The sequence below is a fragment of the Corvus hawaiiensis genome, chromosome 5, assembly GCF_020740725.1.
Source record: "Corvus hawaiiensis isolate bCorHaw1 chromosome 5, bCorHaw1.pri.cur, whole genome shotgun sequence".
In the NCBI taxonomy this organism is placed as follows: domain Eukaryota; kingdom Metazoa; phylum Chordata; class Aves; order Passeriformes; family Corvidae; genus Corvus; species Corvus hawaiiensis.
The window spans coordinates 48,456,182-48,482,943 of record NC_063217.1 but is presented as its reverse complement, the minus strand read 5'-3'; the positions used below and the strand labels follow the sequence as shown (position 1 = coordinate 48,482,943).

At 37.2% G+C, this 26,762-nt stretch overlaps 1 protein-coding gene across 3 annotated transcripts in view; it reads left to right on the top strand.

The window, feature by feature from the left end:
* Positions 1–26,762, top strand: part of FBXW7 (F-box and WD repeat domain containing 7) — a 180,081-nt gene that overhangs the window by 80,730 nt on the left and 72,589 nt on the right. Inside the window, exon 3 of one of the 3 annotated variants that reach the window (XM_048303626.1) lies at positions 19,864–19,994. The exons of 1 other annotated variant lie outside the window; for it this stretch is intronic. In XM_048303626.1, the coding sequence (XP_048159583.1) occupies positions 19,864–19,974 (111 nt within the window). In that variant the 3' untranslated portion in view covers positions 19,975–19,994. Of the gene's footprint in view, positions 1–10,633; positions 11,802–19,863; positions 19,995–26,762 lie in introns of those variants that run through there. One more of the 3 variants, XM_048303628.1, reaches the window with a different exon arrangement.

The following is a 26,762-nucleotide window of genomic DNA, read 5'->3' as shown; positions in this document are numbered from 1 at the left end:
AAGGAAGCTGTCTGAAATATCTTTGTACAGATGCAAAATTTCTGTGTGGTCTGATAGTTGCTCTGCATATTCAATGCAGGGCTGGCCATTTTTGTCTGTGCTCTGTCCTCAGGCTGTGCCTCTGCAAGAATTGTTGGGGACTCAGGTAGCAAACCATATCTGGGAATTTTTTCATAGTGCAGGTCTGTTTTAGTAAGTTTCAACTGTGTACCTGAAGTATCAGCACAGGTTAGAAAGCTGCTTGAGCTGGCACTGCTCAGCACAATGGCTACACATAAAAACTGACAACATGCAACATTAATGTTACCAATTCATTAATAAACCAACATTTAACCACAGGAGAACATTCTATGTTACAAAGTGTTGTGGAAATACATCTGTGTGAGCATGAGTGAATTACCAGAGCAAAAATAAGCATGACTAATTAATATGCTGCTTTTGATAAAAAAAAAGGAGTGTTAGCACATTTGTCAGCTGTATTTACAAGTAATTTCTCCTTCTACCTGTTGAAGATAGACTCATCCTAGGAACTTGAACCTGGTGAACTTATTTTTAGCTTTTCAGACGTGTTTCTCAGCATATGTAGTCGAGTACAGTTCTCATAACTCTCGCTGAATTACCTTGCTGTGTGCTGTACTCTGTGAAACTTGCTTTGTGGCACCATTATAGGGAGTGATGGCTGAATGCCCTACTTCATGTTTGTGTGTCAGATGTAAACCTGTCTCCTCAAAGGCATGCATTCCTGATGCAACACAGTTTGCTCTGCTTCTACATATGGGCAGCACACTTTCACCACTATCAAATACCGAGAGATAATAGTGAGATTGGACAAAATACCAACTGCTACTTCTGCAGGTGCTGTTGTGCAACTCATCTTAGCTTTTTAATATCTCTGTTCTTTGTCCTTCTACTTTGTCTTCTTTTCCTCATAAACTAAATAAAGTTTCTCTTTAATTGGACTTTGTTTTTGCTTGTTGACCTGCAGACTTGTGTGTGGCTAAGGGAGGAAATATCATATTTCCCACATAACACTACAGTGGACCCTGCTTGGGTTTGCTGCCTGTCACCTTAGTAGCAGCAAGCTCGCTGTGTTCTACCTGATAAATTTCATCAGAAGCATAAATCCCATTGTATTTATATAAAAAGAATTTTTATAGATACTTACGTTTTATATAATGTTTATATAATACATACATAAATATATAAAAATACGTAAAATACTTGCCTCATACTACTGTTCTGTGCAAATAACTGATTTAATTGCTGCCATAATATTGTGAAAATGTTATGACTAATGGGCATGGGCACTTGAAATGAGAAGGACAGTGGTTCAGGAGAGACTTCGTTGCATTCACCAACACCACAAAGGAATCCAGAAAGATCTTTCTGGTTACCTTCATGATTTCCTGCATAAAATATTAGGCTGCTCTGTATTGACTTCAGTGCAAGCTAAAGCTTATTTTTAGAAAAATGTCACTGTTTGCAAACAGGAAACTGTGCAGCAAGGCAAGTCTCTCAAGCCTAGTTTAATAGTTTGTTAGTTATCATCAGTGTTTAAACTTCTTCACCTTTACTCTGCTCTGCCTTCTTCCTGTCATCTGACTTTTTTTGACCATTACAATTTCGTTTTATTTTCATGTTGTATTGAAGAGCTGTTTAACAAATTTGGTTTTTTATCCGCATATGTTAAGAAATCAAGTTCTTCCCTGGAAGATCTCTTAAAAGTAAATAATAAGGCAAATATACCCATTGGGCATACTTTTCTATTTTTTGTTCTTGTTACGAACAAAACTTCCCTGAGCACTTTGATATGGGAACATTTGTCCTGAATTGCAGATATCTTTGTATCTTGATCAACAATCTGAATGAGGGGATCAAGTGCACCCTCAGTCAGTTTGCAGGTGACATCAAGTTGGGTGGGAGTGTTGATCTGCTGGAGGGCAGGAAGGCTCCACAGAGGGGTCTGGACAGGCTGGATAGATGGGCCAAGGCCAATTGCATGAGGTTCGACAAGGCCGAGTGCCGGATCCTGCTCTTGGCTCACATCAGCCACATTCAGTGCTACAGGCATAGGCAAAGTGGCTGGAAAGCTGCCCAGCAGAAAAGGACCTGGGAGTGCTGGTAAAGAGCAGCTGAACATAAGCCAGTGTGTGCCCAGGTGGCCAAGAAGGCCAATGGCATCCTGGCTTGTATCAGCACTAGAGTGGCCAGCAGCACCAGGGCAGTGATTGTCCCTCTGTACTCGGCACTGGTGAGGCCACACCTCAAGTGCTGTGTTCAGTTCTGGGCCCCTCACTACAAGACAGACATTGAGGGGCTGGAGCATGTCCAGAGAAGGGCAGTGAGGTTGGTGAAGGTTCTGGAGCACAAGTCCTGTGAGGAGCAGCTGAGAGAGCTGGAGTTGTTTAGCCTGGAGAAAAGGAGGCTCAGGATTGACCTTATCACTCTCTACAAATACCTGAAAGAAGGGCGTAGCCAGGTGAGGGTCAGCCTTTTCTCCCAGGTAACAAGTGATAGGACAAGAGAAATTGGCCTGAAGTTGCACCAGGTTTAGATTGGATATTAGGATACATTCCTTCAGGGAAAGATTTGTCAAATGCCGGAACAGGCTCCCCAGGGAGGTGGTTGAGTTACTGTCCTTGGAGGTATTAAAAGACATGTAGATGTAGCACTTAGGGACATGGTTTAGTGTTTGACTTGTAGTAGTGTTAGATTAATGGTTGGACTTAATGATCTCAGATCTTTTCCAACCTAAATGATTCTATGATATCAGAACTGCGATTAAAACTCAGTAGCAACTGTGCCAAGGACAGTTAAAATTTGCTTATGCAATGTATTTACCTATTTATATACCAAATAATTCCATGCATTGGGATTTCATGTTTGACTGATTTGCCTAATATGATGCAAGCCTTTTTCAGAGAGCTTTCTTTTCTATAAGGTTGGCCTGTGTCCTTTGTACCTAGAGAATTGATGCTCAGTTGTATTAAAGTGACCAGAGATTTCTCACATGTTAAATACTTTACTGTTTGTTAGTTTTTACTCCAGTTGATCTGTGTCTTATCAAATGTTGTCATATCTGTTTTAAAAATACTAAATAGCACAAGAGAGCTAAGTAAATATGTATAGTAGTCAGACAAAAACATGTTATTGATGCTGATTCTTCACTGATTGCATTGTGTTTGTGGCATTTCCATTTCCAGTGCTCCGTGATGATTTTGTATTAATTGAATTCTGCTGGGTAACAATTAACCACCACATAAGCAAACAAATGCACTTACATCCCATGTTTCTTAGCAACTGCACTTAAATCCTTTGATCCCTCTGTACATGTGGGATTCTGTTGCAGTGCAAGGACAAGAATGTATTACTGGTAGTTGCTGCCACTGTGAAATAGCTCATGTAAATTAACATTCTTGCTTACATGAGATTTAAATTGTTTGCCTACCTGTGCTCATACTCTTGAAATTGTAGTACTAGCAGATATATCATGCCAGCAATATTTTGTGTTTATCAAAAGTGGTGTTTATGGCAGAGGCGGTACTGGCATGATTTTGTGGAAGAAAATTTCATCAATCCTGTTAATCCTATTTTATGTCAGCCAGTGCATTATTTTCTCTTGTACTGACACCTGGGTTTCAGCATAGGGTTATCCAGGTTGTACTTTGTTTACTTTTACAAGTGTTTTTTCTGTAAATCATTAGGTTTATTTGATATTTCTGAAATATTTTGGTTGTTCTAATTCCTAAAAAATATTTTTGATCATAATACATATAGTCTTTAACTTGTTCCAGTTTTTTTTGTCTTTGTTTGCATAACTGTTCCTGTAACTCCCAGTTTCATAGTTTTTAAATATTAATGACTTCAGTGTACTTAAATGTTTTGGTTTTAATTGACATTTTTGGCTCCCATTAAGATGAGTTGTGTTTCTTGAACTGCTGCAAGCCTTTCATATTGAGAGGAGCATTGGCTTCTGGGTTATCTTAGAAATTGTTTCTGAACTGTTACAGTAATTTACAGGTTCATTCATCTCTGGTTTGGGTTTGACGTGTTTTGTGGGGAAAAAAGTCATGATCACTTGTATGCAAGCTCCTACAAATCTAACTTTGTTCAATTAGGTGTTCTTAATCTAAAATTCAACATTACATGTTTTTAATATTAAATGTCTCTAATGTCCCACCTCAGTTAGGAAATAATCGCTTTAAAAAAACAATTAAACACATGAATTCATGAAAAGCATTAGCTCCATTATTTCCAGCAAATATTGTCACAGATTTCTATGGTTAGGGAAAATAGCTACTTGATATCTGACTAACAGGAGTGAAATGTAAGGACCTGAATTTTAAAATCCAAGTGAGCAGGTAGAGGAGGAAGATTGTTAGCTGGTGCGTAGCCATTTTTCTTGTTCGGTGTTTCAGAAGACACTTTTGTCTGCTCTGCTTGACTGGAGGGATTTCTGAAGGAGTGGTGGAGCCCATTTATGTGAGATGCTGTATCCTTCTGGACAACAGGCACTGTTCAACAAGAGTCTTTGCAACAACCCTCTATTACTTTAGCATTTATTTCTTTTTCTTCTATTGAGGCTGTCATAAAACTTAGCAAATTAGGTTATATGGATGTGAAACATTACTTCTGTGTTAACTGTTTGGATTGTGATGGTGACTTCTCATAACGGGTCAGGCATTCGTGCGTGCAGAACCGTCCAATTACTTCACTAATTAGTCTCCTCTTCAGATGCAGGTTTGCTTGTTGCAGGATTGTGAGTTGTGCTTGTTTTGTTGGTTACCAGAGCTTCCGAGGAAACAGAAAACAGATTAGCTAAAATGAAGATTAAAAATTCGTGTATAGTTGCATCTACAACCACAAAAAACACTTTTATACCCTTTCATCAGTTGTCATATTTTAGCTTTGCTTCATTACTAAAGGTAATAAGATGATTTTTTTAATGGATAGATTTAATACATAACATATATTACAGACAACAATGGTAAAGGCTGAGAAGCAGTTTAATTTTCATGTAAAACCAGTGTACTTTGACTGCAGCATCCTCTGCCATGCTATGTACCATACTGTCCATTTGGCTGTAAGTCACAAGAGCGTGTGTGTAAGTAATGGTGCTGTTCAAGAGTGCCTTTTCTTTGTTGTTTATTGACATGGGAGAGTGGAGGGAGGGAAGACAAGAGATTAGCTGGATTGACTTTGGGTGGGCTGGAAGAGGCTGTACCACAGGAAAACTTGTCCCTTGGAGCTTAAATACCCATCTTTTCAGTTCTGAAACAAATCTAAAGCCGTGCTCACATACAGAGCTTTCCTTCTTAAGTAGTGCAGGCTGGGACAGAGTTTTTTGCTGCAAGGTGACTGGTCTAAGCTTGTATATAGAGCCACAGAGATGAGAAGGATTTATTTTTTCAGGGGGTTTTGGCTTTGTGTGGAAAGATAGCATTAATTTTTTAAACTGAGGAAACCTCAGATTACTCTGGGTACTTTGTGCATATGTGAAATGAAAAGGACTCCTGTGTGAAAGTCTGCACTTATTGTCAGAATTATTGATACACTAAAAGCAGGATAGGGGGATAAGGGGGAATCAAAGATGATTACAGAAATGCTGATCCTTGGAAGCGGATTTACTTTTTGTGTACAGGCAGTACATGCCATTAGGCAAAAGTTGAGGTGTGTGTAGGTGGAGGGTGATTTGTAAGTGTGTGTTAATATTTTTCTCCTCTGAGCAGCAGAGGGGGCTGCTATTGCTTTGCTGCAGCCCCATGCAGACTTGTGCGGATTTCCTTTGCAAAGGTTTTCCTTGCTCCTGCAGCTAAAAGCCTGAAGCATGTTTTTTAAGTGTAGGGAATAAATGTAACTGGAACAGAAGGACTCAGTATTTTTTATTTGTCAAGAAATATGTTTCCAGTATAGAAAATGATGTAGGAATATTTCCTTTAAAAGAACCAGTATTAAACTTCTTTTCAGAGGGCTTGTGTGATGAGAAGGCAATGTATAGTTCTCTGCTCTGAGTACACAGGAGAAAGAGAAAAAATTTCACACTACAAAAAGAGATTGTTATTTTTACCTGTTTTTTTGCAAGGATCACAAGCAAGGTATGTAGATTCTTCATGCCTTTCAGTTAATGCTTTAAAGGGTTTTTAACTAAGTAATTGCTTAAAGCTGTGTCAGAAAAGCTACACATAAAAATTGCTCCGATTGTTGAAAAAAGGCAACAAAAAAGCATTGACAATTTTTTTTTCTCTTATTCCTTCCTATGATTCTCCTTTCTAATTGAAACTTCTTTCTCATCACTCTTTAAAAGCTTAGGAACTGGCAAATTTTTCCTCCCTTGGTTATTCTGAACTACACCACTAAAGTGCAATTAGTCAAGTAAGTGAATAAATGGTCTTTACATTTATTTAGTCTTGTTCAACTTATTCATCAGTGACCTGGATGAAGGGAGAGAGTGCACCCTCAGCAGTTTGCTGATGGTACAAAACTAGATTTGACAGATACACCGGCAGGCTGTGCTGCCATTCAGAAGGACCTGGGCAGGCCGGAGAGTTGGGTGGAGAGGAATCTGACAAAGTTCAACAAAAGGAAGTGCAGGTCCTGGCCCTGCGGAAGAATAACCCCAGGCACCAGTGCAGGTTGGGGGCTGACCTGCTGGAAAGCAGCTCTGCAGAGAAGGTCCTGGGGTCCCTGAACCAGCAGTGCTCTTGTGGCCAGGAAGGCTAATGGTGTCGCAGAGAGCATTAGGAAGAGCATTGCCAGCAGGGGAAGAGAGGTGATCCTGCCCCTTTACTCAGCCCTGGTGAGGCACATCTGGAGTGCTGTGTCCGGTTCTGGGCTCCTCAGTACGAGAGTACACGGAGCTCCTGGAATGAGTCCAGTGGAAGGCTAATGAAATGATGAAGACACTGGAGCATGTCTCTTATGAGGAAAGGCTGAGAGAGCTGAGCCTGTTCATCCTTGAGAAGAGATAATTGAAGAGGGGATCTTAACAAGGCATGCAAATACTTTAAGGGTAGGTATTCAGAGATTGGGGTCAGACTCTTCATTGGTGCCCAGGGACAGGATAAGGGGTGATGAGCACAAACTGAAACACAGGAAGTTCCATCTGAATATGAAGAAAAACTTTCCTTTGAGGGTGACAGCACTGGAACAACCTGCTCAAAGAGCCTGTGGAGTCTCCTTCTATGGAAATACTCAAAACTTGCCTGGACATGATCCTGTGCAACCTGCTCCAGGTGAACCTGCTGTAGCAGAGAACTGGACTGGAGGATCTCCAAAGGTCCCTTCCAACAATTCTGTGATTCATAACTGCCAGTTGGAATGAGTTTTGCATTACCATGACAGTTTAGTTATTTTCAAGCAAGTTTTGTTGTTTTAAAATACATTTTCTTTTTACATTTCTGATACAGAGCCTTGTTTTTGTATTGGGCAGTAATAACTTTAGAAATATTCATACTTGGAGATTAATATAAATCAACACTTCTAGCCTTTGATTTCTTTCTCATTTATATACCCCACAGTTTAGTGCTAATCATTCCAAGCATGCAGGATCACTTGGCAAGGTTACACAACTGTCATTAGATGTAGTTTGTTAAATATTAAAGCATCCATGGAAGGAATGCAGATTCTTTGTTTCTCTGTAGATTGCAAGGTACTTCCCCAATTTTACTAACCTGCAGCATGCTTTACTACAAACACCAGTGTTTTGTTTGAAAAGTACTTCTTACTTGCTGTGCTTTTACTTGGCTATATTAACTTATTATTAACATAAATTAATTATAATTAATTATTATGATGATTTGTCAGCTGTGCTTCTGCATTTTCTAAATAGAATTGTTCCTACACTTTCACTTGTACATAAAACTGATGTGTTAAATAATTGCCGTTCTGCTAATTTTTCCTACTCTGTAAGTGGATCTTGAAGTTTGCCAATAGCTATGTGGCCTATGTGTGTAGTAATGTGGTTATTATTGATAGAGTTTGTGGCTTACCTAAGAACTTTGCTATCTAGTTCAGCTTTCTCATGCAAAGTTCTTGAAATACTTAGTCATTAAGTTTGACTGTAAAGTGTCACAGTCAAATTAAGGGAATTTATAATAAATTCTGTGTTTTTTTCTTTATGTAGGGTGTCTTACCACTTTTCAGTATGATTTTTACAAATATTACAACAATTAAAGGACAGTGCTAATATATAATTTGTGAAGTAATTCTGTATAGAGAGTACAATCAAGAATCTTAGTGCCTAGGAAGGAAGACAGGTAGTTTAAGAGAAAACATTGATTCTGACAGTTTAGGTCATAGTTTGTACTACAAAGTTCTATTTAATAAGTAGATTTTAATTGATTTTCTCTTTTCCCTTCTTTGCAGAAAGTTGCTTTTTTTTTTTTTTTTAATGTGGAAAGAGGTAGTGCTGATTTAGTTTCTCATTACAGAGATTGCTTACTAGACTGAAGTCCTAGCTGAGTAAGACACAAGCAATTTTCTACTTCTGTGCCAATAATTGAGGTCAGTCTTTAAACTCCAGTCAAGGGATTTACCTCACCTAGCCATGCTGGAAAATAAATGTACAGAGCTTTGGATCATGCCAGTTGTCTCTGTTGAGGCATCTGACAATATACAATTGCCCTTTCTTTGCAGTGAAGCCTACATCAGAGCATACACCTTCCATTTCCTGGTGGTTCTTACCAGACATGTCTTGTATGTTCTCCTAAACATATGTGTAATTCTTTTGTAGCTATGTTGGTTGGTTGTTCAGTTTCCTAAAGTAGGAAAGTTGCCAGCCACCTTGGGCAGGGGTGTGCAGAAACAGGGTAAAGTACTTGAATTGTCCTTTGGTTGCTTGGCTTATGCATTGCTCCCTAAAGGTAATTATTGGGGAGTTACTTATGTATGTTACTCAAACTTCCATATCAGTTTACTTTATGTAGAATAAATTAAGTTGATGCCTTCAGGATAACTACCAGAAGCAGTGTCTTGTTGTTGCAAATTTTTTTGTAGACTTAGAAGTCAGTGTCGGTTCAGCGCCCACGTGGTTTTTGGTCTGCATCTTTGTTGTCAAAATGAAAATGAGCTTTTTTTTTCAAAGAAAAGAAAGAAAAAAATGTGCAGTAGTACTATTTCAACTCACCGATTGTGTGACAACAACATTATGAAGTAGAAATCATGCAAACATGCTTCAGAATCCTTTCAGTATGCTTACTCTGTTGGGATATGTGACCTGTCTAACAAATACATTTGAGAGCTCTGCCCCTCTTAAATATGCCATTTGTTCCTTTTGTTGTTCTTGACTATGTGGCACATGCTATTGCCTGATGTGATCGTTAGCCCAAATATTTCCAGTCTGTAGTGATACAGCTGTATTTACTCAAGCATTTATCAGTGGATGCCGTTGCTCCGAGTGTCGGTATTAAGCTGCTTCTCCGTTTGAAGCTTAACTGAAGTTGGTATTACTAGTTATAAAACTTAATGCAAATGATGAATCAAAGTGTAGAGCAAGTAAAACTTTTGCTGGGGAGTTAGTTTTTGGTTTTGTTGACACCTCCTTTCCCAAACGGTTGTTAAATATTCTTGTAGCTATGAATTTGAAGTGTATGCTTAAAAAATACAAGTTATGAACAGTAAATTTCTTGCGTTTGCTGATGTTTGTGCTTATAAAATCATGAGATCTGAAATTAGCTTAGGGGGCTGGAGGAATAGAAATTGATCTGAAGACCAAAACTAAGTTTAACACCTGCTGCAGGACTAACATTTTTTTCCTGATAAGTTTCTCACTCAGAGCTATTTTGCAGATTACAGTATGTCCTTTATTTCTGTAGGAGAGTTTTCATTATCTGCAGAACATGTGGCTATTCAGCAAAATGTGCACACTGAAGGTATTTTCATACCTTTATAAATTCATGAGTATAAGGAGAAAAACTAGACAATGTCAATTTCTCTGCTAGTTTAATAATTTCTGAACAGGCAGAATGTTTAAAACCAAAATTTCCAAGCTGTCCCAGCTCATGTTTGAACAGACAGCATCTAATGTCCATCATCAAAGGATGATTTTTGACACATGAATTGTTCTTTGCGAGTACATGGTGTCTGATCTGTGCATGCAGCTGTGCTTGTGTAGTAATGATATAGTGCATTTTGTGTAGACTTATTGATGAGCTGTTATGTTTTGTTTACGTGAATGTTTTACAGTTTGGTTTATTGGTGAAATTTCTATTATAAAAATCCCTGTAAAACCTAGAACAGGTATTTCTAGAAATGATTCTTTTTGTCACAGGCATCTTCTCCCTTTTTTTCCATAGTGTGGTTAATGTAGATGCTGTCTAAACTTCATGCAAAATTTTTGAGACTTCTGCCCATTCTCTTCTGGCCACACAAGTTCAGGAATTCACCAAATCATTGTAAAATGTGTTTTATGTTAACAAAACTTTATGTGCCTTGACTCTGTATGGTATAACTTTTGATGTAATATTACATATAGTTAAGTGTTACTGAGATTTTAAAGGAGAAAATCACAAGTTCTTGTGCATAGATAGGTATCTTGATAATAACCAGTAAAAAGCATTGCTGTTGGGCATCTTTTCTGTTCTTCTGTCTTATTTCTCCTTTCTACTCTTGCTAATTTTAAATTTTGTTTCTTTAGTTTGTAACAAGAGGAATTGGAAAGAGGGAGAGGACCTGAGAAGGACAGAATTACTAAAGAAGTACAGAGATTTCTATCCCAAGTCAAGATGGTCCCAACTATTTCTTCATAAAACCTTGCTTCTTTTAATGCTTGTTCTTACTGAAAGGTGATGTTTTCTACCGACTTCACTACCAGACCACATATTGCATAGTATGAAAGGAGCAAATTGTGAATTTTAGTAATACTCAGTGTAATTCAGTCTTGGAAGACAATGGCTATACTTTCCAGCTGTGTCATGACATATTACTCAGTTAATGCTAATAAAATTTTAATACATTTTTTCAATCCCTGGCGCCTCTGTGAAGTGGAAAATGTACTTATCGCCACCACAGATTGCCAGCAGGGATAAATTCCACCTTATTCATCATCAGAAGTCATTGCTACTTTCAAGTAAAGTATTAGCAACATTTCCTGTAAGTGCAAATCACATTCTTACTCAGTCGATGTTTCAAAGTGGGCAGGAGACCCTTTGTTCTTCTCATTTAAATTATGGAGTGTCCCTTAAGGATGGCAGCTACCATGATCATTATTGATCCAAATATATTGAGTACTAAAAATAATTAAAAGACAACAAATAATAAACACACTTTTTGCCAATGTCATAATTCCTTCAGTTGTGATCCCTTGGTCAGATTTTCTAAAACACACAGAAAATAAGTGACTTAATTAAAATGAATGTGTAAAAATAAAATAAAGAAAGAAGAAGCGACACAGCTAAATAGAAGAAATCAGACCAAAAATCATTCAATATGGATCACTTATTCGTGCCAAATGTAATAATGTTGTCCCTTGACTTTTAAGCTGGGCTTCATCCAAAAGAAGGACACTTTCAGTTGGTACTCAGAGGCACTTACCCTTCTGCACAATTTTTGGCTTTGGTGTAAACCACTAGTATTCCATGCCCTAGAGCAAGTGTGCTGCACACTGTGTGTTCAGGTATTCCCGTATATTTGTTTTGGAGGACAGGCTGTTGACAGACTCTGACTCTTCCCACACTGTGCCAGGCAGAATTTGGTGCTGGTGCACTGCATGTCTTTCTTGGCAGGGTTTAGTATCAGAATGCCCCTAAATGTAAAGCTGGATTTAGTTGACCATATACTAAATGTAAATTCTATTAAATATGTATGAGCATTTTAAATAATAAAAGTGATATTTGAACAAATCAGAGAAAACCAGTGTTCGTTAAATAAAAACACACTGCCCTTTCCTCTGGAAAACAAAGAAAAAGGTGAAAAAAGGAAAAACAAAGGTCAGGTGGCAATCACCATACCAGTCAAGAATGCCAGCCCTTCCACATCCTACCTGCTTTTTTCTGTGCTCTAAGCATTCTTTACTTCACATATCTTGAGGTTTATAAATAGCCTCACACCCCTTTGCAGTATGCTTTTACCAGCTGAAAAGGATTATATAGCTTAATTTGGCACTATCAAATGAATGCCATTGTAACAATCAGTTGTTGCATTTGTTAGATTTATGTGTATTTATGTATTTTACAGTGCTGGTAAGAAAAATAGTCTCATATCAAAAGAAAACCTTGAAAACCATTTTGTTTCAAGCATACAAACTGTAATACTTTGCATTGTTTGGCCTTTTAACTTGGTAGTAGTCAATGTAGCTAATCTGAAGAGTGTTGTCAGGGTTTTAATTTTTTTTTGATGCTGAATAAACACTGTCTGGACAGAATTCCGCTACGGAAGAAAAAAAATTGTTTAGGTGTGTAAGGTGGCAGAAATATTTTTAATACCTTTTTGATGTTTTGGGGCTTTTTCTTGTTCCCATTTAATACGTAGAAAGAAAGGTCTAAGTCCAAACCTCATTTTTGACAGTGCTTTTTGTACATTATTTAGAAACTGATAAACATGTTTTAAGTATTTTAGTATTGCCTTGTGTATTTTTGTGTGTGTAGGTATATAAGTAGAGAATTTCTTATTGAAAGTCTTGCATTTTACATGGAAGGGTGATATAGCGATAAGAAAAGCTGAATTTTGCAGTATGGAAAACTAATTTTTCAGTTTCCTATCTTCCCTTTTCATAACAGCAGCCTCCTTGCTGAAAACCACCTGCTTTCCCCTTCCCCCAGCTTATTCTCAGCTGGGAATTTGGCTTGCATTTTAATCCAGTGTTAAATATTGCATGACTTCTCTACCTGTTGTAGTTCTTAATTCTTGTCTCAGCTTTATTTAAAGGTGCAAAACCAGCATAAATAAGTGGTCAGCAAATAAATTCCTGCAGAGCAGCTGTAGAAATTCTTTTTAACAGCTGTTGCAACACTGGCTAAAGAGTTAAACTTGCTTGTCCAACAAGTCGTGTTATAGCCAATGAGAACTGGGCAGACATTTCTGGAATATTTGTAAAATGCAAGATGATGCAGCTGGATTTCTGTCGCATACCTGGAATGTTTTCTGAAATATTTAATGGCGAAATGAAGACACGTGCTTTAAAGGTAGTTTAAAAAAAAGTGACAATGACAACAAGACCCCATAGTACAGTAAATACAGGAATAAAGTTAGGGGACTTGTAAAGTTAGGGGACTTGTACAGTAAAGCCAGATGATAGAGGCCTCTGGTTTCAAATGGTTACGTAAGGTAGGAATTCTCTTTTTTTAGATGCTCGTGGTTAAGTATTTTTTTAATGTTATGATAGCATCATTAGTAGTGGTATTATATAGTCTCGCCATTATGTACTTTACTAGCCAGTCTATGTTGCTTTCATAAACATTTCATGAGACCTTACAACCCATTATCTTGTGCAAATGCAGATGTGCTCTATTGTGGTAGTACTGTCATGACTGAGGGCAGATCGTATGCTTATAGCTGCATGTACCTGCAAGTTCCCCTCCCTTGCTTTTGAGATGGAATTCTGCACTTGTTGAGAAGCCTAGGAAGCTGTCATCACTGACATCTTTTTGGGACCAGCATTACATGCTAAGGGATCCATGGACAAAGAGAGGTGATCTAATAGCTCGTTTTGCCCAAAGGTGGCAGTTTTGACTGCTCTCCATTTCTAAACTGTCTCTTCGTGCATCTGGCCCCTTTGTGAGCTGTATATACAGTTGCTAATCTAGTGGATAAGTGACTTAGCAACAACAAAACTTGAGGATTTTCAGGTATCCTACTTACTGGAGTTCTTTCAGACCTCACAAGCCTGACAAATTTTACTGCCAGTTTATGGAAGAGCTGGAAAAATTGGCCAAAGCTAGAAGGGAGAAGTTTTCTTCTTTTTGCTGCTAGAGTCTCCATTGGACATTTTTGTTTCCTTTCAGCTGTAAAGACAATCAGCTGTGGGATTGAACAGATCTAGTAGAGCTCTTGTTTTGTTACAGAGTGACATTCAAACTCACTTGAATTGGTGGTTGCAATTAGAAACTAAAAGTAGTGAACCCTTGCTATTGGTTAGTGTGACTTGCTGCTGGTATTAAATACACAAGTATTTAAATCCAGTAGGTCAAATCTGAGTCTCATTTTATTTCTCTGTGCACTCACATTCAAATGCCAGGATGCTTAAACATATATGAGCATGCATATAGGCATGAAAAATATGTAATAGGTGTGTTTATCTGATGATCTCCCTTTGCTGATATACTTGATATTTCATCTTTCCTGGCCTTGACAAGTGGACTTCGGAGAATGCTATCTTGCATAATGTGAAGTGTTTTGCCAGACAGCAGCTTTACCATCATTCTTATCTATATTTTTTCGGACATTTAGAATTTTTTTTCAATATAGGAGTGTTATACAAGTTGTACTGTCTTCCACCAGCAGTTACAAAAGGCGTAGCTCCTTCTTGCTCTTCCATGGCAAAAACTGTAAGGTAGCTCTTTTGTATTAGATAGAATCCTTTTTCATCACAGTAGTTTTTAATGACCATGCCTTGATATGATTTCAGAGCCTGAATTATAACCAAGAAATATCATTTGAGTTAATCCAAGTTCAGAAAATCTGGATTATTCTTCACTGTGTTCTTAAGCTTTGTTGCCAAAGAAAACAAGGCTTGTGCAGTTGAAACTTTTATATGTCATTGTCTGTCATCCTTTCCAGACTGTATACATCTCTTGGCTAATTTTCACGCCATTTGGCAAAGAGAGATTAAGATTACACAAGTTTGCAAGATGAATAGAGGGTAGGTGGGAAAGGGAGAGACTGCTGAGGAGGAGGTCTACAAGGTGACTATCACCTCTTTAGGCATCATTGAATCCTTGTGGAATTGGGTTTTGCTGTGATCATGTAGACAGGTTCAGTCAACATTTGTCCCTTCCTTTGCACCATAGAAGCCATTTATCAGTCAACACTCACAGTTACCCATAAGCCTGAAATAAAGCTTTGCTGTGGCTGGACTGTTCAGAGTGATGCTTCCATGTAGGTCTGCTGACACTATGGGACCACAGGCCTTGGAAAAACTGTAGTGTAACACAAGTGCAATTGAGATGGCATGATAATCTAACCTGGAGCCAGGCTTCGTTCTTTCTGTGGCTTGTGTTACAACAGGTTTACACTTGAGTTTTTTTCATGGACTATGGAAAAGGCCATCAGTTTGCATGTTCTGCTAGTAGTTTTGCCCCTTTTGCATACTATTCAAGTGTACACTTTTAAGGACATTTGGATCTCATAAGATCAAAATTATCCTTTCCATTGATTTCTTTTATACCTTCTTCAGAAGTCTGGGTTGTTACGTTTTCTTGTAAGTGCAGATTTTTGTATTGGGTAAACTTGGATACAACAGAAGCATTTTAGAGCAATGGGGTTTTATCTCTCCAGCACCACTAATACAGTTGCAGTTAACTCTTGTACAGCAGTGCCTTTTATCTATACAGCTTATTCATTTGCCTGTACAAAGCAGGCTAATGTGCAATGTGCAATTTGAAAACTAGTTATATATTGGTATTAGAAATCCCTCACATAAACTTGGGACCGCAGTCACTGGATAAGTAGTTAATGGTGTAGTATAGGCTGCCGTGCTTTGCTGACAAAGTGGTTCTCAGTCCTTCTAGGCATGGTCAGGAACCAAAATGAATATAAAGTCAGTAGTAACACTTGTGTATAATGTAAATTAAAGCACATTCTCAATGCTACGGTTATGCAGAGCTTACTACAGATGTTTTTTAGGAAATAAATTATCAAATATATTCAAAGGAGTATTATGTTACTATGATTAATTTGAGACGGTGACTTTTGAAATGTTGCAGTGCCCTGCTTTATCCATTTGAGGGCAGCTGTTCACCGATGTTAAGGACTGTGGAGAACCTGTGGGGTTTTGCTGTCTGCATTTTAGTTTTTCTATACTTGCAAATACTTCATTTAGGTCTTTCTAGTTCTTGTACTGTTCCATCACCATATTAAAATGTCATGATTTTGTTTGGGTTTTTTTCCAGTAATGTTAATATGCAAAACAACTCTAGAAGAAAACTCTGTAAAGCTTGCATGAACTGGTTTTTGGTGTTGGAATAATTTCTTAGATCCACGTCTTAAAACTATAGCCTTCCTGAGTTCAGTATACCGAGAGCTAGTTAATTTTGTAACATTTGCTTCCTGGTAAGCAGCTCCTAAAAAGCTGACTTTGAATTAACTCGGACTGGAAGGTGTAAAGATTATTGATGCTTTATACATGCTTTCATTTTACAGACACCTCTCTTCACTGGACTGGCCAAAAAGAAACAAGAGTCTTCTGGATTATTATGTTTACAGTTGAAAGTCCATGACAGACTTAACTTGAGCTTAAAAATACTATATTTTCAGGCACTTTATGCCATCTCATTTCAAATGTGATCTTCTGATTAAAAGGACAGGCAGGCATTTAAAAAGAGCACCACTGGAAATCAACCCAAATGTATTTAGAAACAGGATGTTACAAAAATGTATTACAAAGCACTAAAGCTCAAATTTTTGTAATTTCACATTTGTCATGTTATTACATGTTCTCACCCCATATAATGCAAAAATACACACTTTTAAAGATAAAAGCAACAGAGTGGCTGCTTCAACTTTACATTTGAAGCTTAAATTAGAATTATATTTATAATATGTATGTACTGTACAAATGCAAAAGTAAGTGATATCTGCTATATGCAATGTATTTCTGACACTTCTGAGATAGCCTTCACCATTTTTGTCTTCTCTCTTACTGCTTAAATTAGACTGTCTTTTATTTTCTGACTAGGGACTTTCACTTATTAGAAGTTTATAACTGTTCAGCATTAGCGTGTGACCTTTAAACATTACTGTAAGACAGTGATATCTACAGTCAGTAATGTGTAGCAAATACAAGACTAATAACTAGAGTGATGGTACGTGGAAGTAAAACTGGGACAGGATCTCATCTGCTAATATGAGTCTTTTTCCTGGGAGACAATGATAAAAAAGCAGGGTAAAATAGACACAGGTAAGAACTAAAGGTTTTCTTTATTGCTGTGGTAAACTATGAAATTTAGCTTTGCAATTTCACACTGGACAAAAGAAAGGGCCTTATTTTGCCATGGCTTTATGTGCATAGAAAGGGGACTACTCTATTTGTGAACATGATCCTTTTTTTCAGCTAGAAGTGTGTCCCTGTGGAATAACTCTAGAATAGTTTGGAAGTTCCTGGCGAAAAAACAATGTACCACTGGGACTTTATCTCAAACCACAAAGAAGAAGGGCTGACAATACCGAGTTTTGTGTTTTCAGAGGTGTGAGAATAACGTGTGACTCGAAAGTTGAGTGGTGAGCAGTGCTTGGAGAATGCAATACTTGAGTCTTGTTTACTCCCCAGTTTTATGTAAATCTGTAAATGGGCCAAGTTATGTTCCTGTTTTGCACATATGTTATGAGCTAATATTTTTTTAAAAAAGGAGGGGAGGAAGCCTCTAAAGTAGTAAGATGCTAGGTTCTTGTATCAACTAATAACAGCTGGTGATCTGCCACACTCTCAAATTCTTTGAAGCACCTGTGCAATGACTCTTAAAACTGAGTTTATTCCAGCAGTTTCTCTTAGTGCACACAGACAGTTCTGTATGCAATGAAATGAAATATTGAGTATTTATTAAAGGAGAAAGTAAGGCTTGCTTTGTACAGAATATTGTATCTGATCCTGATCTGATCTCTAATCATGTTTATATAATTACATTATGTGTTATATATTACACTTTGGTAAACTTCACACTTTGTTGGAACAATCGAGATGGTAACCAGTTCATCAAAAATAGAAAACTGATCTGTTGCTTCTTTTTGAATGATACATCAGTAGGGTATGTGAGTTGATCTCTTTTGAGCTGTTGGTTCTGTTCTTCACTTTAGTGATTCAAAGTAGAAACAAAAGGCTGCTCTTTTCCCTCTTTGGATTAAAGTGAAATTTTCGTATTTGAATAAAACCAAGATTCCGAGACAATTATTCTGAAGCATTTTCAGTCAAATGAAAGCCTAGTATTTGTATAAAATATGAAATAATTCAGAATGAAGTTTTAATGTAATGCCATTACTGTTGTGTACAGGCTAATGGTAAACTGCTGCTTGGAGTTTATAGGAGGAAGTATAAAGTAAGAAATGTAAAGAGTCTTTTAGAAGAAAATGTATGTCTAAATGCGCTTTAGAATAACATCTGAATGGGATGGTAGAAAAGAAAACCAGCCATCTGTGCATGAAAATACTGTGCCACCCAGCTTTTCTGTATGCAACATCTGTAAAGAAATAAGGATTGTCTTCTTTGTCTGAGAAAAACACTGTGTTATAAGTAGGTGCTTACTGGAATGTATATATACTCTCAATGAAATGTTAGGGATTTTTCTTTTTTTTTTTTCTTTTTTTTTTTTTTTTTTTAATAAAAAGCTTTCCACATGCAAATGTTTGGTCGGGGAGGCCCTCTATATGCAAATGAAACATGCTTACAGCTTGGCTTTTTGAAGGGGAAACAAAGGGCTAAGTGGAAATGCTAATACAGTCATATTTTAATGCTGTCTTTTGTCAAGTTACATTGTTGTGCTCCAAGCATTAAAGCATTTCTGCACTCCCTCTTTTGCCCTCACATAATTATACGGTTAATTATCTTTGCTGTTTTGTGCAGAAAGAGACTTGTAAGATTTCTTAATGGTCATTTATTCACTGTGTTTTGGACTGTATGACTCAGTTCGTACAAGGGTTTTGATGGTTTTCTGCATCTCTTCTCAGCAGTTTCATATGACATCTTCACAGCCTTCTGTTTCTTGCTACTTAGTTTTGCTCAAAATGTTTTCAAAATATGAATATGGTTTTAAGAAACATGTCCAAGTATAGGCACCGGAAAGGGATTTTGGGAACATAGAGAGATTGTAGGAAAGCTAATTTAATCAAGAGGTTATTCAAAATGGAAGTAAACTAATTGTGGAAAATCTGAGTAATAGACATTGCTGTTCTAGCTTTGTTCAGTGGAGTAAGAACATTTTTCCTGAAAAATGGCCCTCAGGTTTGTTGCTAAGGGCAGGCAGACCTCTCCCCACATCCTTCAAGAGATGCTTGGAGGAAGAGCCCTCTTCCTTTACCTTTGGTGTGATGAATAGGCCTGAGCAAACTGGTACCCAAACTTGTGGGAAATGAGTTGGCCAGAAGAGGGAAAGCGACTGTACCATTGCATCCTTAGAGCCAAAGCTGCCCGGATGTTGCTCCCCCTGCAGTGGCAGGGAGAGAGGAGGAGGTGCAGACTGGAGTACCTGCACATGAGTAAAGAAGGCCAGGAGGAAGGAACTAAAAATCATAATGTAGGTGAAAATACAGTGATAGCATCTACTTCTATTACACTAACAAGTTTTGTACCAATTTTTAGGAGACTCTTAATTTTTTTTCAAGTTTTAAAAACCCATTTTTATTTCCTTTTTTAACTTTTGGACAATATATTATGTTTTTAGAGACTGTGGTTGAGGAAGAGCAAAGTCCAGATTAGTTTTTCATTTAATTTTATTGGCAGTCCAGTAGAAATCTGCTTGGGGAAGTGATAGAGTTGATACTGCAGCAACACTGTTACCCTCTGAATCTCCTTGCAATCTCCTTGGATTCCCCTTCTGAAAGCATAATACCAACTTGTTAAAAAAAACAACAACAAAAAAAAAAAAAAAAAAAAAAAAACAAAAAAAAAACAAAAAACCAAAACAAAATTAAAAGAAAATTCTTCCTTTAAAGTGCAGGTATAAGTGGCTGTGTCTATTAAAACTCCAGGCAGTCATTATTTTCTTCTTTTTCAATCTGCAGATCCCTTTTTGGAGAAGGGCTCTTCTGACATTGCAGGGGAGGTCCACCAGCTGTTTGACTGACACGAGCAGTCTGCCTGCCCCTTGGTGGTTTAATTCCTGTCTATACTAGGATAGCTTGCACTTCACTGAGCAGCAGACAGGTCAGGACACTTGGCAGGAGAACGTTGAGAGACAAAGGCAGCAGGCTGTGGGGAGCTGATTCACCAGTCTGAAACTTTAAAAAAAACCCCAAAACATGCAACTTTAAAGCAAAGTTTTTAGCAATGTTCTTGCAGTGTTAGTAACTGACTCGACAAAGTAAGAACGATAAAATGTCCAAACCTGGGAAAACTGCCATCAGCCATGGCTTGGTTCCTGTTGATCTTAAAAGTGCCAAAGAACCTCTACCACACCAAACCGTGATGAAGATATTTAGCATCAGCATCATTGCACAGGGCTTGCCCTTCTGCCGTAGGCGGGTAAGTGTAAAAGTCTTTAAAACTTGGATTTTCATCACTTGGCTTGTAGCTCAGTGCTTTGTCATGGTGCATTCATTCCATGAGGAAGTACTTATGTCCGTTATTATCTATTCACTCAGAGTGCCATACAGGAGCTTTTTGGTAATTCATTAATTCTTGTGCTTTAATTTAATTAAAATCTGTACATGTTGTCTTAGCTATTACTCATTTAAAGGAACACGCCAGGGATTCTTTTATAGCTGTAACCATGTAGGTGAAAACAAATGCTGTACAAAATAGGTGCACTCATAAATGTGTATTTTGCTGCTATTCAGTCTTTTAGGTCATGAAGGTAGTTTGGTGTATAATTCATTGAACTCAGTTCTGAATTGTACTGGCATATGCAACTTGTTGGATATTAGAGAATTTTAAAATGTTAAACTAATTAATATTTAAACATTTTTAGTACGAATTCTTGAAATATGATTTTAATACTTTTGTAACTCAGTAAGGGAGATAGCATTTTTCGCTGTTACATAAAATAAAAATAGCATGTTACTATGTGGAGGTTGCGATATAGTTTATATATAGACAATCCTAGTCTGACAAACTATCACGGGTCTTATACTACAGCTTCAGGAACCATATGAATTAAGTGGCTCTTAAAATACATTTTATGAGTTTTCTCTTGCTGCTGAATAACTGCTGTTTCTGTTTATTGATGCAAGTTTTTAAATCTAGCTCACTTTTTGTAAATATGCTGGCTTTCTTTGAATGTCAACTTACTACTTTTTAGCAAACTTAGTTACGTTCCAGACAAAATTTAAATTGGATGAGATCACCTTGTAAGGTTTGATTTTTTCGTACTAGAATGTTTCTTATATGTAAAAGGTACATGGCATGCAGTGAAAGCCAGGAACATAATGTCAGTCTGCAACAATGCAAAATTTAGAATATATATATATATATATATATATATATATACACACACACACGTGACTGTTTAATATTTCATCATGTGCATTTCAGAAAAATATTTTTCTGAAATTAGATATTATGCATTTGTGTTTGCTGAACATGGAATAGGAACATTTCATAATATTGAAAGTGATAAAGTAAGTTTCTGTATTTTAATAGAGTGATTTAAATTTTTTTTATGTGATTTGGAAACTGTTTACTTGAAAATAAACATTTGGAATATGTTTGCATAGTTTTAAGTTCCTTTGTCTTGGATAAAGCATAGAATACAGTATAGAAGATAAATTTAGTAGATATACTTCACAAGTCTTTTTGTGGCTGTATTAACATGGTGTACTGTTGGAACTTTAATGCTGATGTCTTATGTGTGTATTTTCTGTAATGAGAAATATGATCAGACATTAACTTATCACATATACAAAAAAAACCAGAACAACCAAACCCCACCAAAATCTAAGGCAGTCTTCTTAAGATTTTGCACTGTTCCAAAATGACCAGAATTATCTCATTTTGTCCTGTCCTACACCCCGTTCAGTCAGTCAGTTTAATGTTTTATTTCTAGGAGGGTTTGGAAAGCTGTTCAGCATCTACTTTTCTTTTAGCATTAGGACTAAGGAGAAAATTTAGAAGTGCTGTAAATGTATGTTTTACCAGCTAAGCTATCATCAATTTATCTTGTATTCTGAAACTAACAATTCTCAGTATGATGGCTGCTGATAATGGAAAATATGGGAGCTCCACCTTTAGTCCCATGCCTTACAGCACTCAAAGCCTGCATGTAACTCCCAGCGATTACCATATTGGGTTCCTTCCATGCTAACACACGGAGGTTGCATACAAGATCTGCATGTAAAAAAAATCCCATAGTAGAACCCAACCTAATTTCTCTTATCAACAGATGAGAGAATCAATACTTGTGTTTTCTAGATTTATTCTTTTGTTAAACATAACAACAACCAAAAAAGTCTTTTTATGCAAAATAGGACTTTTGACACAAAGTCTTCACCAATATGCAAGTTTTAGTTTTATTTTTTAAAAATTCTACTTTTCATTTAGTAAGTAATGCATTGAATTATTTAGTATTTTATGTTCAGAGCTAAGTTTGATGTGCCTTGGAACATGACCTACCATTTTCTTCCAGGTTATTGACTTGGCAATATATCGATGCCAACTTTTTTTGGGAAGAGTGTATGATTGGGCCATTCAGACATTGACCTGACTGTAATACTGACCTTCTCCTTGTTTGAACTCATTTCTTCCCCTCCTTAATTGTACATTAGACCTAACAAAACATCTTTAAAATGTGTACTGTGATCCTTGAGAGCAAAAATACTTCCGTTATGAGAGCTGACAGTTCATAGCTTCTGCATCCTCTGCATTGGTTATACTGGGCTTCTAGCAAGAAGTGCACTATAAATGGTCACAGGACTTAGCAGTTTGCCCTTATGCATTTTGTCAGTTTGCTCAAGTAGTTAAAACACTTGTCTGCAATACCACTAATCTGAATCCAGTTAAAAATAGTATTACTTAGCATTCTTTGTGTCGCACTTGAGAATAACTTAAGTGCATAGCTGTAAAACTACTCTACTTACACAGTAAATGTATGTATTCCTTCAAAGCTGTCAAGGAAAACATTGATGCACTATCATCAAACGTAGACAAAGCCATGGTCCTCTTTAGCCTTTGAAATATCTTTCATAGGCACTGGAGTCGATTTTGCAGTATAAAGTGAAGAAGCAATGAATACCTTTTAGCTGGTACACACTTCAAATATCAGATATCATTTAGCTCTTCAGTGCGATGTAACTGCAGCTGATCATTGAACATACAGGGTGGTCACGTATGTCACGTGTGTTCCAAAATCAAGGGCTGCATTTGGTTTGCCATGGTAAATACTGTCAATTGACAAAAAATTGGTCTCTTTAATAACTATGTGTTTTTTCCTTTATAATGCTCTTAAACCACTAACAGAAGTATTCTTCCTTCTGAACTCTTACATTCTCGACTATTTGAAAAGCTATGTTTAACAAATAGATTTATTCCCTCTTTAGTTTTACAAGGTATTTTCCCCTTTAAATTTCTCTTGAATTTTCTTGGAATAGCCTCTTGAAGTTTGCTGTATAGCTATTTTATCACATTGAATATAACTTTTTAAGAAGTGCTAATAAGCTGGAGAATTTGTGAGAGTCACTTGTTCACTTGCAGTGTTCCTTCATTTCAAGTGATTTAAAGTAGCACTGAATTGTTACAAAGCAGGGGTTTCAGTGTGCACCCTGTGGTATTCCAAGCTGGAAAAATCAAGGTAATAAATGTATCCATTTCCAGTGCCTGTAATCCCAGAAACACCAAGGATTCTGTTACACTCTTCCATTTTTTGAGAATAGTTTTCCTGTATGTGTGTATGTTTCACCCTTAAAATGCATCCAACCAAATTTTGGCAATTCATCAGCTTGGTTCATCAATGAAATTCTTCCATCTGTAGGATGTATTTGTATGTTAAGTGAACACAAGATAAAGCATTTGAAGCATTACTTTTAACCAGCCTGCGTTTGTCATATATAAGAGCATCCATTGGTCTTACACATTTGTTACTAAACTAGAGTGCTTGGAATGAGACCCCAGTTCCTTTTCCTTCCTCTGGTTGACAGGTATGCTAATAGTGTATTTAAAATACTGATGTGACATGAACAGCTCCACTTACTTGGACTTGTTTCTTTATCCCTTAATTTCTGTGTTAAAACAACCAAAGCACTCTTTTCATTGTCAGTCAAATCTATGTAAATGTTTGCACCAGCAGTTCAGCCAAGTAGTCTGTCCATTCAGTTTTTCAGGGAAATGTAGTCCTGAATTTTTCTGTAATAAATCATATTTCTTGCTTGAGTACAGCACTTTATTTCATGGATGACAGTAAGAAGTTAGTTAATGGACAAAAAACTATTTAGCTTTCTCTGAAATGATATATCTTCCTGTTTTACACTTCCCTGTTTTGCAGCTGAGTTTGGATCAGGTTCTGAATAATGTAAAAAAGCACTAATCTATTTGCCCCTTAAACGAAAAATAAGTAATTTCCCTTGGAATTTCTAAGCATTTGGTTAGAAGAGACAGACAGAAGAGGAAAAAGTATGTGGAAAATGTGCATGTGTATATGTATAAATATGTATATGTGTACCGTTTTCTAATGTAAAACTAAAGGTAGTCTTCAGAGTCTGTCTCCCAAATGCTTCAGAGCACTCCCAAATGCTTGTGTCTTCTACAAGAGAATTTTTGTTTCTGGGCTTTGTGGCGGGAACTTGCATTATGGCCACTGGTGTTAAGATATCTCTTTGAGTGGCTGTCAGAAATAGCTTTCTTTAGCTATTGGTTTAGCCTTTACTTCAATTTCCCTTGATTCTGTTAGAAAATTTGTCAGAGAAGTACAGGTCATAGACTGATCAGTTGATACTTTACAGGAAAGGAAGTTTGTTCTTGCCCTATGTTTATTTTTCATAAAGGGGTGTGTCCATTGCACTGGATTTCCAAATATTCACAATAAATATAGTCTAGATATTTTAATTGTTGAATTCATAATTTATAGTGGGGTTTTTCTTCTTGTGTTTATTTTTTCGGTGTTTCAGTTTTGGAAAATCTTTGGAAGGAAACAGAAGTACTTCAAAAGTTCAGCAGAAGGAAGTTAACTGCAAAGGCAGATGGTTTTGAGTGGAAGGAAAGGAATAGTGAATAGTTACAGAAATGAACAAGGCTAAGTCTTCTGTAACATTCTGCCTAGAGGGTCATGCCTTTAGAAGATAAATAGTCTTGGATAATGAACTTAGTCTTCTTTTTTTGTCTTCTTTTTTACATATATGTAGTGTCTCCACTCTGAATTTGCTCTTCCCATGCCTTTCATCTACTTGCACAAGGGAAATAAATGTTTTTCCTGTGTGAAGTGGTAGCCTTGAAGAAAAAGCAAGATGCTACTTATTTTCTCAATATGGAACAGAGAAAGTCTAAAAATTATCTTCTACACCCTGTTTTCTTTATGCAATTCTCTGTTTCATTTTACTTGCAAACAAACTTATTCTGTACTGTACTTGAGAGGAAATAATACAGGTTTCACAGAAGTGGAAAGAAGTGTACAGATCCTCAATTTTCTGGTCAGTTCAAGGTGGGGTGGTTCAGCCTGGCTCAGCTGAAGTGTCCCATGGTCTCCCAGGCAATGCTCACAAGAATTCTGCCAAGCCTTACTGAAATCCATCTTTTAAACTGTGGATACAGTCAGATGTAGCCAGTGTTTGGCTTTGTAGAGTGAGATACGGGCAGAAATAGGCTTCTCTCTACCCCTCCCCTTCTCTGGGGTGTTAGAAAATCTCTGGGCTTAAGATAGCCATTTGTAGGAGGAAGCACTCAGTTTGCTGTTCAAACAGCTGTTCCCTGTATCCCCTGGAAAAGATAAAATTGGTAGCTAAACTGTGCATATCTAGTCCAGCCTGCTGTACTGGATCAAAAATAGTTGGACAACTTGCTTGACTTTATGTTGTTGTTTGTTTGGGGGATGCGTGTATGTTTGTGTTTGTTTGTTTTCAAACCTGCACTGCAACCCATCATAGTACTCCCAAAGACTGCTTTTTCAGAATATTCAGGGATCCTCTGTCACCATACTGACTCTTTGCGAAACACTGTTATTTAAATTGTTCTACCTATTTCTGGCCGAGATAAAAGCAGCAATCAGAAACTCATTTATATTTAACACTAGCTAAAGTGTTTGTGGTTTTGATGCATTTAAAACTTCCATTTCCTCTTGCAATGAGCACTGCTGTCTGTTACGGACTGCAGGAATGCAGATGTTAAAAGCATGTTATGATGCAGTCAGTCACTTCCCTTCGGGAGGTATCAGAATAAAAGTTTCCTGGGCGATTTTACTCCTTTGTGCCCAGTTGTTTAGATGTCTTTAGAAGCCTTTATTGTCATGCACTTTGAGCTATTCAAACATGCTGGACTGACTTTGTGAAAGGTCTTTACCTGCTTAAAGTCCATCTGTTTTGTTGTCTCAAACTGTGGAGGTTATAGCATCCAGCAGAAGAGGGAATGGGAGACAACAACGATGCCATAAACTGACCCAGCTGCCTCTTTGCTGATTGATCATGCCAGAGGGGAACTCATGAAATGTGTAATTAAATACTTAATGTGTTGCTTTGAAACCCAATTGCTTTAACTATGAGTCTCCCTTTCCTCTTTTTGCAGTCCCTTCTATCGCTAGGTAAACACTTTTGGTCCTTCTGCAAGAAATGAAGGCACTTTAATTTCCTGAGCAGATCTTTTTCAGGTATGGGGGAAGAATCCTTTGTGAGGAAAATATTGCTCTGCTGTGCCATGACTATCCTTAGTTCAGAAACACAAAGAGGGCAAATTAATTTTGACTGACGATTTTTGTTCTGATGTTCCCCAGCTTTTGAGTGGAAGTCAAACTGAACTAGAATGACACTCAGACAAGTCATAAACAGGG